Source organism: Hippopotamus amphibius, chromosome 2 (assembly GCF_030028045.1).
Source record: "Hippopotamus amphibius kiboko isolate mHipAmp2 chromosome 2, mHipAmp2.hap2, whole genome shotgun sequence".
Lineage (NCBI taxonomy): Eukaryota > Metazoa > Chordata > Mammalia > Artiodactyla > Hippopotamidae > Hippopotamus > Hippopotamus amphibius.
This window is the reverse complement of record NC_080187.1, coordinates 77,670,079-77,684,419: the sequence shown is the minus strand read 5'-3', so window position 1 is coordinate 77,684,419 and position 14,341 is coordinate 77,670,079. Positions and strand designations below refer to the sequence as shown.

General features: G+C 34.4%; 1 protein-coding gene across 1 annotated transcript in view; it reads right to left on the bottom strand.

Moving 5' to 3' along the window:
- Nucleotides 1-14,341, bottom strand: part of CAAP1 (caspase activity and apoptosis inhibitor 1) — a 40,933-nt gene that overhangs the window by 7,805 nt on the left and 18,787 nt on the right. The window contains exon 5 of the mRNA XM_057724158.1: nucleotides 9,844-9,917. Coding sequence (XP_057580141.1) covers nucleotides 9,844-9,917 — 74 coding nt within the window. The remainder of the gene's footprint in view (nucleotides 1-9,843; nucleotides 9,918-14,341) is intronic.

The following is a 14,341-nucleotide window of genomic DNA, read 5'->3' as shown; positions in this document are numbered from 1 at the left end:
GTCCTGTACGCTTTCTGAATGGTTGGAGAAAAGGTATAATCTCATGGGGAAGGATAGTTCAAGAGTGAAGAAAGATGCTCAAAAATAAAACTCTATCCAAACATTAATTATCCAAATGAGGAAATATCCAAAGAAATATAAGCTACAAAAGAATCTCTATTATGATCACATATGTTACAAAGGGCACATGATCAATGCTTAACATAAAAGACTGGTATGAATCCATACAAGCAATATAAACAAAGCTAAAGGCTATGGGAAACAAACCAAAACATGACGCAGTTTTGTTAAGACCAGAAAGAAAAACAATCTTATAAAGCAACTCACTCTTTGGGGTAGGTGGTAGAATATTAATGGGTAAATATGACTAATATTCTATTTCACTTTTATCTTCTTTCTAACAGGGCAGAAGAGAAAGAAGGAATTCTTTCAGTTACCTATCCATCCATTTATTCATTCAAAAGAATATGAGAACCCACTACAGACAAGCAGTGAGGACTTAAAAGAATCCTAAGACTTAATCCTTTACCTTACAGTGCCTAAATTTAGGTACTTATGTTTCCTGAATTGAAAACAATTATTAATTATTGGGCAGTGTTATAACTGAAGTAAATCAACAGGTAACAGTGGTATGAATGAAGTGATAATCAATTCTACAGTAAGGGCATTGAGAGAAAAGGTGAGGTGAGCATAAGTAGGTTAGGGAAGGCCTTACCAATTTGCAGATGTCCGATCTTAAACAAGTAGTTTGACCTAAATAAGGGCACATCACTGGTGTGAATAAGCATAAATCTCAGATTTGAACAAACTGCAAGACAGGTATTAAAACTTGCAGTCACAAGTGATAGAATTGCACTCATATTGTGAGATATGCTGTGAATCAGACACATGACTGAGCAACACAGTTCTGGTTTTCAAAAGAAGGTGACTTCTCTGAGACTACAGTACAGTTAGCCTGACTTCAATTCTCAGTAAAACTCTAGATTTATTAAGAGATTTATGAGCTCTGAAAAAAGCAGTGCTAATCAGTTTGGACAGATCAGGCAGCACTAGATCAGCGATCTAAATGCTGTGAGGAGACGCACACGGTTACCTTGGGGAGGAGCACACAGGTATAAGGAAGAGCAAAAGCAAAGTCCTTGACACAAGAGTGCTTAGACTGGAGAGGAAAGCAAAGATAAAGGAATAGAGGGAGTCAGGGGGGAGTGACAGATCATATCACCTGGCGCTATCATACAATACCATACTACACGGTACTAGCCATAGGAAAGGAAGATTTTGAGATGGGAAGCTATTGGAAGGCTTTGATAAGAAAAGTGATGACCATTCTCACAGTTTAAAATAATCGTTAACACTGCTATGTGGAAAAAAACTATAGGAGGGCACAGACAGCAATACAGGGATCAGGATGCTCTAAGGATCAACATCAGAATGACGCAGCTAAGAAGAGGCCTTTGGATTGGATTCTGAATATTCTGAAAGTAGGGTTGACAAGTTTTGTTGACGGAGAAGACAAGACTCAAGAATGAGTTCAGGAATTCCCTGGCGGTCCAGTGGTTAGGCCTCCGAGCTTCCACTGCAGGGGTTCAATCCATGGTTGGGGAACTAAGATCCTTCAAGCCATGTGGCGCGGCCAAAAAATAAGAATGAGTTCAAGGTTCTTGGCCTGAACACTCAGAACTGCTATTTATGGAGATGGAGAAGACTGTAGAAGCAAGGTTTCAGGTCTGTGTTTTGTTTATTTGCTTGTTGCTTTGCGGGTGCGAGGGTCAGGGAAGGATCTAGAATTTATTCTTGGACATATTAATTTTTAAGATGCTTATTCAACATCTAGTAAGTAAGCTGGATATACAAATATTGGAAAGAGGTCTGAATTGCAGAAATAAATTTGTAGTTGCCAATGTTGAAACTCCGTAAGATCACTACCTGGGAAGGCAAAAAAGAGAAAAAGTACCAAGAGTAAGTCCTGGGACACACCCTTCAGAAGTCAAGGAGAGGGGAGTATACTGCAAAGGTGACTGAGAATAAAGACAGGTTCAGGGAACAGGAAATAATCAGTGGTGTCAGACATGGCTGGTAGGTCAAGAGGAGGACTCAGCAATGACCAGGGAAAAAGCTGCAGGCAAGGGTTCACTAGAGAGCAGGGCAGGAGAGTTAACAACTACGAGTACCAAAAGGGAATATGATCACGGCACAAACAGAGGGGCTGGTCCCATCAACATAAAGAGTTCATCCACGTTAATGGGAAGAAGGGGAATATACAAGTTCAGGTACAAGTGGATATGAAATTTTAATTTACGCATCTGTTTTTCTTGACTAGACAGGTTCTTTCCAAGCCAGACCACATTTTATTTATATTTCTATCCCTGGTTCCCAGCACAAAACAACAATTAGTTTGTTGGAAGAGGAGATCGGTTTCAAAATCTGAAGAGAGATCATTTAGAAGAGGTATTAAATTCATTTTCTATAACTCAAAGGATACAGAGGACCAAATGGGTAGAAGTTACGTAAAGGCAGACTATGGTATGATATAGAGACACTTTTACCAACTAGAGACAGCCAGGATGGTACTGAGGGGATAAAGTAGAAAATATTAATGACAATAGTAATGGAAGAAATAATTGTAACAAGGGCTGATATTTACTGAGCACTTACTGTGTACTAAGCATTTCTCTAAAGCACTTGACATGTATTAACCCATTTAATCCTTACGCCAACCTAATGGAACAGGCATTCATTTATCACCATTTCACAAATGAGCAAACTGAGGAACAGAGAATTTAAGTAACTTGCCCCAGTTTATACAACTAAAGTGGCAGAACCAAAATTCAAACCCAAGTATATTTTGAAAATCTATGCATTTAAACCTTCTGTATTGCCTTGCAGATCTTAAACTCAGAATGACTATAAAACCTTCACTGATTAGATGCTGGTTCATATCTTCTTCTTGTAGGTCCCTTAATCCCACCTAAATAAATATAATATGAGGGAGACAAAAACCCAAAAATTATTTATTAAATGTGAATAAATATGAAGAGAATAAAAAGATAAGCCCTAGATGGGGAGAAAGTATTTGCAAACCACATCTGATAAAGGACTGGTATCCAAAATATATAGAGAACTCTTAAAACTCAACTATTAAAAAAACAAACAACCAAATTTTAAAATGGGCAAAAGATCTGAAGAGACAAGTCACCAAAGAAGAGATATAGATGGCAAAGAAGCATATGAAAAGACGCTCAATGTCACATACCATTAGGGTATTGCAAAGCGAAACCAGTTGCCCACTACAATGGTCAAAATCCAAAACACTGGCAGCAGGAAATGCTAGCAAGGATATGGAACACCAGGAACTCTCATTCACGGGAATGTAAAATGGTACGGAGCTTTGAAAGCCACTTTGGCTGTTTCTTACAAAACTAAACTTGGCATCCACCCCAAGTTGAAAACTTATGTCCACACAAAAACCTGCACACAAGTGAGTATAGAAGCTTGAGTCATGACTGCCAAAACTTGGAAGCAACCAAGATGTCCTTCAATAGGTGAAAGGAAAAGCAAACTGCAGTACATCCATACAATGGAAGATTATCCAGCAATAAAAGAAATGACTTCTCAAACCATAAAAAGACACAGAAGAATCTCAAATGCATATTGCTAAGTGAAAGAAGCCAATCTGCAAAGACTACGTATCATATTGAGAGTCCAGCTGAATGACATTACAGAAAAGACAAAACTATAGAGACAGTAAAAAGGTCACTGGCTGCCAGGAGTCTGGGGAGAGAGAAAAGAAAGGGATGAATAGGTGAAACTATACTGTATGACACTATCACAGTGGATACATGTTGTTATAGATATCAAAACCCGTAGCATGTACAGCATAAAGAATGAGCCCTAATATAAACTATGGACTTTAGTTAGTAATAATGTATTAATATTGCCTCATCAATTGTTACAAATTTACCACACCAATGTAACATGATAATATGGGAAACTGGGAGAAGTGGTGCTAAGTGGGTATACAGGAGCTCTGTACTTCCCACTAAATTTTTTTGTACACCTAATTTAAAACTGCTCAAAAAATTTTTAAGTATTAGTTTTTAAAAATAAAAATAAAGCTTGTTAACTACAAGCTCAATATGTATCAACTATATGATGTGGCAACCAAAACTGCTAATTAAATCACAGGCTATGGTGTGAGGTATATAAAAAGTTCAAGTAACAAATTGATTTCAAGCCTAGTATTTACTATCTTTCCTTTGGTAGGAGCACTTCTATATAAGGAGGTACTTTTCCCAGGAAACTGGAGGAGAACACAATGACTGAAAGCACAGAGGATCCAAAGGGGATTCAAACATCTGAGGAAGGTTTGGCATATGTAACCTCCAACACAGCTGCCCAAAGAGTGCCTACGATCCTGTGAAATGCATCACAAGATAGAACGTTTAAAATGAGTACAATTTAAAGAAACACAGAAATAAACATTTCTCTCAAAATAATGAATCAAATTCTTCATAATTTCGTTCTTGATAAAACACACACAGAGCATCATGCATCCAAAAACCTCGTCGGTTTACTTTTTTGTTTTTTTAAAGCCCAGAAAAGTCTCACATTTAACGAAGGGGTCTTCAAAAGGTACGGGAACAGTATGGGCTAATTTGCCACATAAAATGTAATTTTCACCCTTTCATTCAACTACTAGTCATAGAAAGAGACAAATTAAAAAGCAGGGAGGATCATGTTTGGTGTCACTGCTGGTAATAACTTGTGAAAAAGCTCAAAGGAATGAGAAAAGAAATGTAAATTCTTAAGCCACACTGATGGTTACACTACAATCTCTTTTTACTTCACCAGTTGCTGAATTGGATATCATTTTCTCAGAACAAGTTTTTAAAAATCCTTTAAAGAAGTTAACTCGTGTTGAGAAGCTGCATTCTGTGAAAACCTATTTGATAGAGCCAGTCAAGGAGATAATCAAGGGCTAGGAGGAAAGGAATAAAACTCAAACTTTGACAACAAATCAGTAGTACACATGCTTCTCAGCTTCCAACTCCAGAGCAGCCTTGTAATATTTTCTTTCCAGTCCCCCTTCAGCTCTCTCAACTCCTGTCTGCAGTTTTGGTCTTCAAAGGAAGAGGCAGCACAGAGTTCATTTGCCAATACAGAGATTTCTTCATGTAAAACTCTGGCCTACAAATGCTACTTAATTAGCTGATGATCTTCTTTCTCTCTTCCTCTACAGCTCAATAAAAGTCTCTGATTTTTCTCATCACCTTTTCAATTTTTTTTAAACTTGTACTTATTCCTTCATGGTTGCGAAGTTCTTTTCAGCAAAACTCACCCCCTTTGTCACTGCAAATTCATTTCTTCATTCTTTTTGATTCTAGCCCCTCTCTGTACCTACCTTTGCTTCTCCTAGCACAGTACTACCTCAGAACAACAATAACAACAAAAGCAATGAGAACAAAAATTAGTTGAGCTTTTCCATTTCTCTCTCATCTTAAGGATTCAGAGTCTCATACAGTCTTATGTTTAACATCTTTGCTAAATGATGGAAACATCTCATATCACATTTAATTTTTTAGAAGTAATAAATGAACCCATTACAGCCATCATCAATCCTTTATAATAGTCTAGAAGAGTGGTCTCTCAACTTCATTACTTACATAAACCAACCAGTGAAAACATTTTTAAGTACCTGTCCCACTACATATTTTTTATTTACTTATAAATTAATACACAATTAATATGAACCATTACAATTACACATATGTAATTGAAAATTTTAAAAGGAAGAGATCTAAATATTTAAGTTTATATGTATTTATTTACTTTAGAAGCTCTAGTATTTTCATCTTGCATTCTCAGGGAAAGTGTATAATTACACTTTGGGGACCAGTGGTCTCAAAGGCTGAAAGAAGCCCAAAGAAAATATCTATTCTAAACTTTCATCACATGGTTTAACCACTAAAAACAATCTTCCCCTATTAAAGTCTAATTTTCAAATTCTTGAAGTTCTCAACAAAGTAATTCTTAAAGCTGGCTATCATTTACTAACTCTTGAATTAGAAGGCCAAAATGTAATTGCATGAGGCAACTACACTACTTTTTTAAAAAAAGTGACAAGATTTGAGTCTAACCACAGCAAGTCTGTGTGCATTTTTTGTGCTTGTTTTTACATCCATCTTTCTCTAATAGAACAGAGGAATAATTTTCACATCAGAAAGTTAATGTAAAAGATTCAGAGTAAAATGTAGTCGATGTCTTATTAATTTTAATCATTTTATATACTGTGTGGTTACATTACTTATTTTTATAACTATATTCAAATGAATGTATTTCAAGGAACCATAATACAGCTTAAAAGACTAAAAATCAAGCATTTTTTCCCTAATAGAAAAATATAGATAGAAAAAATTGTATATCTTATTCTTCTTCCATTAAACAATTTAATAAAACAGTTATTAAGAAGCACTCTTCACAAGTGCAGACATTGCACTAGGCACTGGTCTTTAGAAAATCTGTAGGAAAGGAACTTCAAGATCAAGGCCAAACATCCGAATAGTTAAACTTTGTATGAATCTGCTCTACAACAGCACCACCAAGTGGCCATTTATGTAACCTGCGTTCAAACACCTTCAGCAATAGGGACATATCTCAGAAGGCAGCCCAATGCATTTTCTGACACATCTGATTGTTTGAAATAAATAAATTGAACCAAAACATGTCTAATGATAATCTTATCTATTGGCCCAACTTTTATTCTCAGATGCAATACAGAACAAGCCTAATCAGTCTTCTATTTAACAGCCCTTCAAATATTTTAAAGGAACTACTATAAACCTCAACTCTTCTCTTCAACCTAAATACACAATTTTAACTTGGCTATTTAACCACGTATAGTAAAAAAAAAAAAAAAAAAAAAAAAAAAAATTTCTCATCACAACTTCCTAGAAGGAATGCAAACATAAGAGCTTAATTCTTGAAGTTCCACAGGAGAGTAATATGCAAAATTACACATACCCCAGTTGTAAACTTTAAAGCAACAATTTAAACTGTTTTAATATTACTGAAAGTCTTAAATTTATTTATAGATAAATATATAGAAGAGAATTCATTAATATTAGCAAAGATGCATTTGATATTTTTAAAATATTTTCTATATATTTAATACCTTTGACAAACAAGCAGTTTCATTTTTGTTTAACTGTAGCACAAATGACCATTTCAGAAAATTTATATAAACGATTCTTATACAACTACCCTCCTGCTAAAATTGAATGACTTAGGACACTAATTCTAATCCTATTTTACTACAGTACCAATCAACTAGTAGATTATATTTACATACAAATGTTTGCAGAGTGAAGGTAGAAAGAAGTTAGTGTACAATCTGATACTCACCTTCAGCACAGTTTCATAAATGAATTCCCTACCAACAAGATAATACCAGTACTAGACAAAGAAATGCCAACTTCAATTTACTTAATTTCTCGTCACTATTTCTCAATACTGAGTATTTTAGAAGCTGAAAAAACTGAAAATATAATTTAAATGACTTGTCAATATCATATACCATTAATAGGGCATATAATAAGATTTATTTTATCTTGAAAGAGCAAAGAGAAAATTCAATGCTGCTTAATATTTTGGTCGACTGAGCAAAGGGTTACTTTAGTACTAAAATAAGCTTCAATGAATTTTCTTAAATGGTTAAGCCATTAAATAAAATGACAGTGCATTCACGAGGAGAATTATGTTCTGTTTTTACTGAGCTGTGAGTAAAAATAGAAAGAGATAACATTAAATCAATTTTGAAAGTTCTGTAATATTAAAAATAGACATTATTAGTTCATTTAGAAAAAAAGCAATAATCTTTACTGAGCCTATCAGGATTTCTATTTCCTGGGGTACCTCAGCTTCTTGGGTAACTCCAAGCAAGTTACTCACTCTCTGGTTCAGATTTCAGCTATACTAATATTTGTCTGTAAAATGTTCCACATAATTGAATCTTCTAAATAACTTACGTTTATCCCATTATGCAACAAAATTTTAAATTTTAACCAGTTCAGAGGCATTTTCTATATATCTCCCTGCTTTCTAAAAAGGGCTGAAACAATTTAACCACTTTCTACAAATTTAGTCACAGTATGAACATGAACTGTCCTGTACAATGGAACTGCTGTGCTTGGATCTCCTATTTTCTCACCTCTGCTTGCTGTCACTTACTGATGACAGTGCATTCCTGATGTTTCTCATGCTGAGGTGAGAACCTAAGAGTGTCTATAAAGGCTCCTGAGCATAAGAAACTAGGCTTTGTGACATCTGGCTATTCCATCACTAATTTTCAAATGACTGAAGTTACCATAAAAAAAATTTTAAAAATCACAACAAAATAGGCTATTGGCCCCAGGAAGAGAACTGTGAAGAGAGCTTCAGGTGCCTGAACACAGGAGCAGAAAAACCCCTTCCCTTAGAGGGCGGCATGGCTAATTCGCACAATGAGGTCTCCACTCCTTTTTCCCTGGGAAGTGAAATCAACCTGCCCATTCTAGACTTTTCTATCCTTCATATGGCATTCTTCTCTCCACAGGTAATCTAACAGCACAGGCTCTACACCTGCTGCTCATTAAATGCAAGGAACAGAAATAAAGGCAGAAACAATAGCAATGCTGTCAAATTACACGTGGGGTGCAAGAGTTAAATGACTATGACTACATTATAAGGAAATGATGTGTGCTTAGCATGTATTTATACATGACAAACAAATGTAAATAAAACTATGAGTCTGAGTTCATGTCTGTGGGGGTGCTGAGAAGAAGAAAGAATACAAAGATTTAATTTTGGCTATTTAAGAAGTTAACACAATACAACTTCTGAAAAGCACCAGAATTCCCCAAATCATCAGAAATATTTATAAACACCAGAGTACATAAGTTAGAATTACAGAAAACCTAGATTTTGTTCTCTCTACATATAAACTGAAGGGATCACAAAATTAATTAATCAACTTTTTTTCCCTTACTTAATTAAGATTAGTAATACAGGCCACAGCTTTAAAAAAAGCCATTCTGCCTAAACAGATGACCTATTTCCCTCTACCAAATAAGTTCTTATGAGTCAAGTTTTAGGGAAACTGTTCTAAGCAATCAAAGATTTGTCGCCTACAAAATAAACAACATAACCCTCTCAGCTGCAACAGATTTTTACTGCTGTGAAGTAATTTTATCAGGAAAATGGAAAAATGTGAGGTAGTCTGAGTAACTAATAAAAATTTATTTTTACATTCAATTTTCCCTACTAGGCATGAGAGAAAACAAAAGACATCTGAAGGATTAGCCCTATCGATCAACCTGGCTTGAATAAATAACAAATACCACTTTACTTCTGTTAGCTGGTAATACCAAAAATTACTGATTTATAGAAAATAATATATGAGGAAGAAAGTAAACAAGAACAAAATATCTAGCAAAAAGAAAAGAGACAAAAAGTTATCCTATAAAACTTTTTTTTCTCCACATACAACCCAAAGCTATCTAGTTAATGTATCTAGAGTATCTTGCAGTTGAGAATATATAATAGATTACTGAATTAAAACTATTCAAAATGATACCTTTCTGGTGGCATCTATAGTTATATATCACTAAGGCAGAACCACTCCAATGGCTAAAGGAGTCATAAAATAAAGGATGTATTCCTTACTTTTGAGCTTAGACCAAATAAATTATTTTGTTTCCCTATCTATAAAGAGGGGGCAAACTGGAAGACTGTGAAAATTTATTATTGGCAAAATGCTTACAATTTTTAGGCAAAAGTTATAGAAAAAGTTAAGTACATGATCCATACCTTGTTTTAATTCCAAACCTTCAGGCTGCTTGTTCTCTCTCAGGGATGAAGTAGAATCTATACAGATGTCTTGTCTGAGGAATGAAAATAAATAAAAACAATTTTTTAAACAATATTCAGTGAAATAATATACACTTGAGAAGACACACTGAATTCTTCTCAGCCCTCAGGGTACCATTCAGTACACTCTAGAAATTCAGAAACACGTATACAAGTGTCAGAAGCAGCGGCTATAAACTACTACCAATTTAAGCAGTATACTTCTGCGTAAACTCAAGGGGCAAACCTGGAAAGAATACCAAGGTAATTTTCTCTCCCTTCCAACACTCTGCAGGGTAGCTGATGGGAGAAATCATAACTCACAACAGAATCCACAAATTTTTTAAGTTCAACTGTTAAATTTAATGGGCACTTTGGCATTCGAATTATTTTATATTCATCTAATTTCATGCTTCAAATGCTTTGATGTCTACAGTATGTGGGAAATACACATTTTATTTGTAATACACATATATAATCAAAGTAAATGGATTATATATAAGATTACACCATAAAAAAGTTCTTGATTCACTATGTTCTGCAAAAGGGCCGAGACCTAAACTAATACTCTTTCTTAGAAAGCATTATACCATCTTAATATTGATGTTACAAATACTTTTCAGCAAAAGTCAAGAAATTAACTATTGTAAATATTCAAAATGATTATTTTCTTTAAAATATGTATTTATTACCTTCTGAGAATTTTTACATACACCTTAAGATTAGAAATATTTGGGAAATTTTCCTATTCACAAAACTTTTTATATCCACTTAATAACAAATCCCTCAAATAACTAAAGAATAAAAACTTGTGATCATTTCTTTGAGAAGTTTACAATTTTCTTTCCAATCAACACATTTGGCACGTGTAAGTTTGTTTTGTATTAAAACTTCACTAATACAAGCACAAACTCAAATAGAGACTATAAAAATACTTCAATCTGGTATTAATTATGACATCTTAAAAGATTTATAATTGAGATAGCTCCATTTTTTATACTTCTGTCTGATGTCACCTACTCAGATTTTATTCTTTCACCAGAATGACTAGCAGATCCCAAGGAAAATATCAACAACACTCCCTGGTAACCTAGGGACAGATAAAATACCAATATACTACATTAAAAGCTTTGCAAAGAATAAAGCTTTATTCTTACCACCACGAGGCTTACATCAAATTAGATTTTACCTACTGGGAACATTAATCTATTTCTAAGTATATTCCTTTAGAGAAAATGTCTGTTTGCTCATACACTTGAATGGCACTTACTTCTCTTCTAAACACACACAGCTAATTTTTAGAAAATGACTTGAACAAAAACATAATGTAACATCACCATTAAAAGGACCACGGGCACATGCAATACCTTAATAAAGACACAACATCACTCAGGCAATGTTACAGCTGAGAATATATCATGAGGAATCATCAGACAAACCCAAAGTGGAAATAAGTAACATTCTATTAAAAGGGGGAGGGGAGTTAAAGTCAATGTTATAAAAGACAAAGAAAGGCTGTGGTTAAAGGAGGCTAAAGAGCCATGACAATTAAATGGTATAACCAACTTAAGACTGCTCAACTGGAGGGTGAAAACATTATAAAGGATATTACTGAGTCAAGTGACACACTGAAATACTGATGGCAGATTGGATAAAAGCATTGTATCAATGTTAAATTTACTAAAGTTGAATTTACTGAAGTTAACAATGTATTGTGGTTATATGAAAAAGAATATCACTATTCTTAGGAAAAATGCAACGTAGTATTTAGAGGTAAATTGTCATGATGTATGTAACTTAGCCTCAAATATTTCAGAAGAAAATATACAAGTACATAAAGAGAAGGTGTGTAAATGGGATAAAATGTTAATAGATAAATTCAGGTAAAGGATAGATGTATGTTTCTTGTACTATTCTTATTCCTGCAACATTTTAATAATTCTGAAATTATTTCCAAATAAAAATGTTTAATTAATAATAACATAGTGAAATGCATTATTTTATGCATTATTTGATTTTCTCTGTGAAAGCTCCTTGAATTCCCTTCAAATAAACTGGACCCCTCTATAAAGACTATCTGCTGTCATAAACAATTTCTTTTACTGCCCAAAGTGAACTTTTATAATGTCCTATTTTCTCTTAAGTTGGATTTGATCAGGCTATTGAAGAAAGTCACCAAAAAAACCTTCAGACAGCAGAGGTAGTACCCCGCCTTGTGGCTGAAAAGTGAAAAGCTGGATGCTTTTACATCAGTATCATCTGAAGTTGAAAAAAAATTCCAGAAAATAGTTAGGAATTTTAATTTTTCCAAGACATAGATTTGCAACTAAAATGATCATACACAGAGTTCTGTAATACAATTTAAAGATTTTCACTAAAGAGCATAATAAAAGGCAAGATAGAAACAAAAAAGGAAATGCCTCTAAGTGTAAGAAAATTATGTCTCCCCCCAGATGATAAAACACACTAAGTATCAGAGTTAGGAAAACTAAAGGAATTCCAATTTATATTTAAATGATATTTAAATATTTCTATCAAATGCTTTAAAACCATACAAGAATTTTATAACAACTAGAGAGAGAAGAGGTGAAGAGAAAAAAGAAGGGAGAGAAGGAACACACTGGTAATCTGGCTTGGGTTAATAACTGAAAATGCTTTTTGTATTCTTTTCCATTAAGGAAAAAAAAATAGCCAGTTTTTATTTTCCCAATTATCTTCTCCTAACTGCAATGCTCCTTAAAGCAGCTTAATTTATAATCTTGGCCTTGAATTATAAGAAAGCCCTGTATCTATCCTTGGGATTTAAGTTCTCAAACCAACATCAGTCCAACTTTCCTTCTTTTACCCCAAATATATTTCTATGCTTGATCCTTTCTTATAACTCCAATGAATTTGTTTTTTAAAATCAGAGTAATACACTGGGGAGATCTATAGGACTTAATCAAGAACAACCACACATGTGAATTACTAAGGTTTAAAATATGTTGCTAAATAGAAAAAAAAAATCAATTTCTTGTCCAAAATAAATATACTAGGAAGAGACCTCAACAGAAGGATAAAGAAAGAGAACGAAACCAGAAGGATTCTCCCCATTTTGGAAAAAGTCAGCTAACAAAGAATCAGGCAAACTGGCCTTAGAATTGATATAACCCTTGGTTCTCTCCACTATCCTCGGAGTAAAACTAGAAGCTGAATGACGCCAGCCTATTATCTATCATTTCTACCATTAAAAATAAGAGACAAAGAAACTAGAGTAGCCAAAACAATTCTGAACAAAAATGACAAAGTTTAAGGTTGCACACTATCACATTTCAAGACTAAAAAACTACAGTAATCAAGATATTGATGGTATTAGAGAAAGGATAAACATCTGGATTAATAACACAGAACAGAGTCCAGAAACAGATCTAACACATATACGGTCAACAGTCTAAAACAACAACATAAATTTATATTCACAGTTCTGTAGGTCAGAAGTCTGGGAGGGGTCTCACTGGACTAAAATCAAGGTGCCACAGGCTGTATTCCGTTCTGGAGACTCTAGGGGAGAATTCATTTCCCGCTCATCTGGGTTGTTGGCATAAATCAGTTCCCTGAGATGGGAGGACCAAAATCCCTGTTGCCTTGCTGGCTGCCCAGCTTCCAGTCAAGGTCTTCTCATGTCACATCTCTCTCTCTCTACTCTTCTGTCTTCCTCTTCCACTTTTAATAACTCAATGTGCTGAGACTGCGATAACCTGGATGATCCAGGATAATCTCCCCATCTCAAAGTCCTTTACCTTAACCAAATCCACAAAATCCCTTTTGCCAATACATAAAGTAACACATTCTCAGCTTCTGGTGATCAGAGGGTCATTTATCTGTCTACTATATTACCTCAACCCGAGAATGGATAAACAAACTACGGTACACCCACACAACGGAATATCAACTACTTAGCAAGGAAAAGGAAGGAACTACTTATGTACACAGCAACATAAACGAATCTCAAATTCATTATGCTAAGTAAAAAAAGCCCATATATTGTATTTATCTATGACATTCTAGAAAAAGTATAAGGACATAAATCAGGTTGTCAAAGGTTGGAGACAGGAGAAGGAGTGGACTACAAAGAGCAATGGGGGAAATTCTGAGTATGATGGAATGGATCTATATTGTGGCTGTGATAGTAGATAAGTTTATCCAAACCCACATTAATATACAGTGTAAAAAAAAAAAGGTGAATTTTGTTGTATCTAAATTACACTCATAATATTTTTAAATTGGGGCACCACAAAGTCTTAGAACAAGTTCAGGAAAATAAAATCACACAGTGATCCAATGTAACCCTCCAACATATGGAATGGAGCAAAACAATTTTTCTCAAAGGGCCTTTCCAAACAGCAAATAAATTCACATCTCTAATGTTTCCATCAGCAAGCTCTTTCCTCAAAACAGCAAAATTTAACCTTTTTTTCTG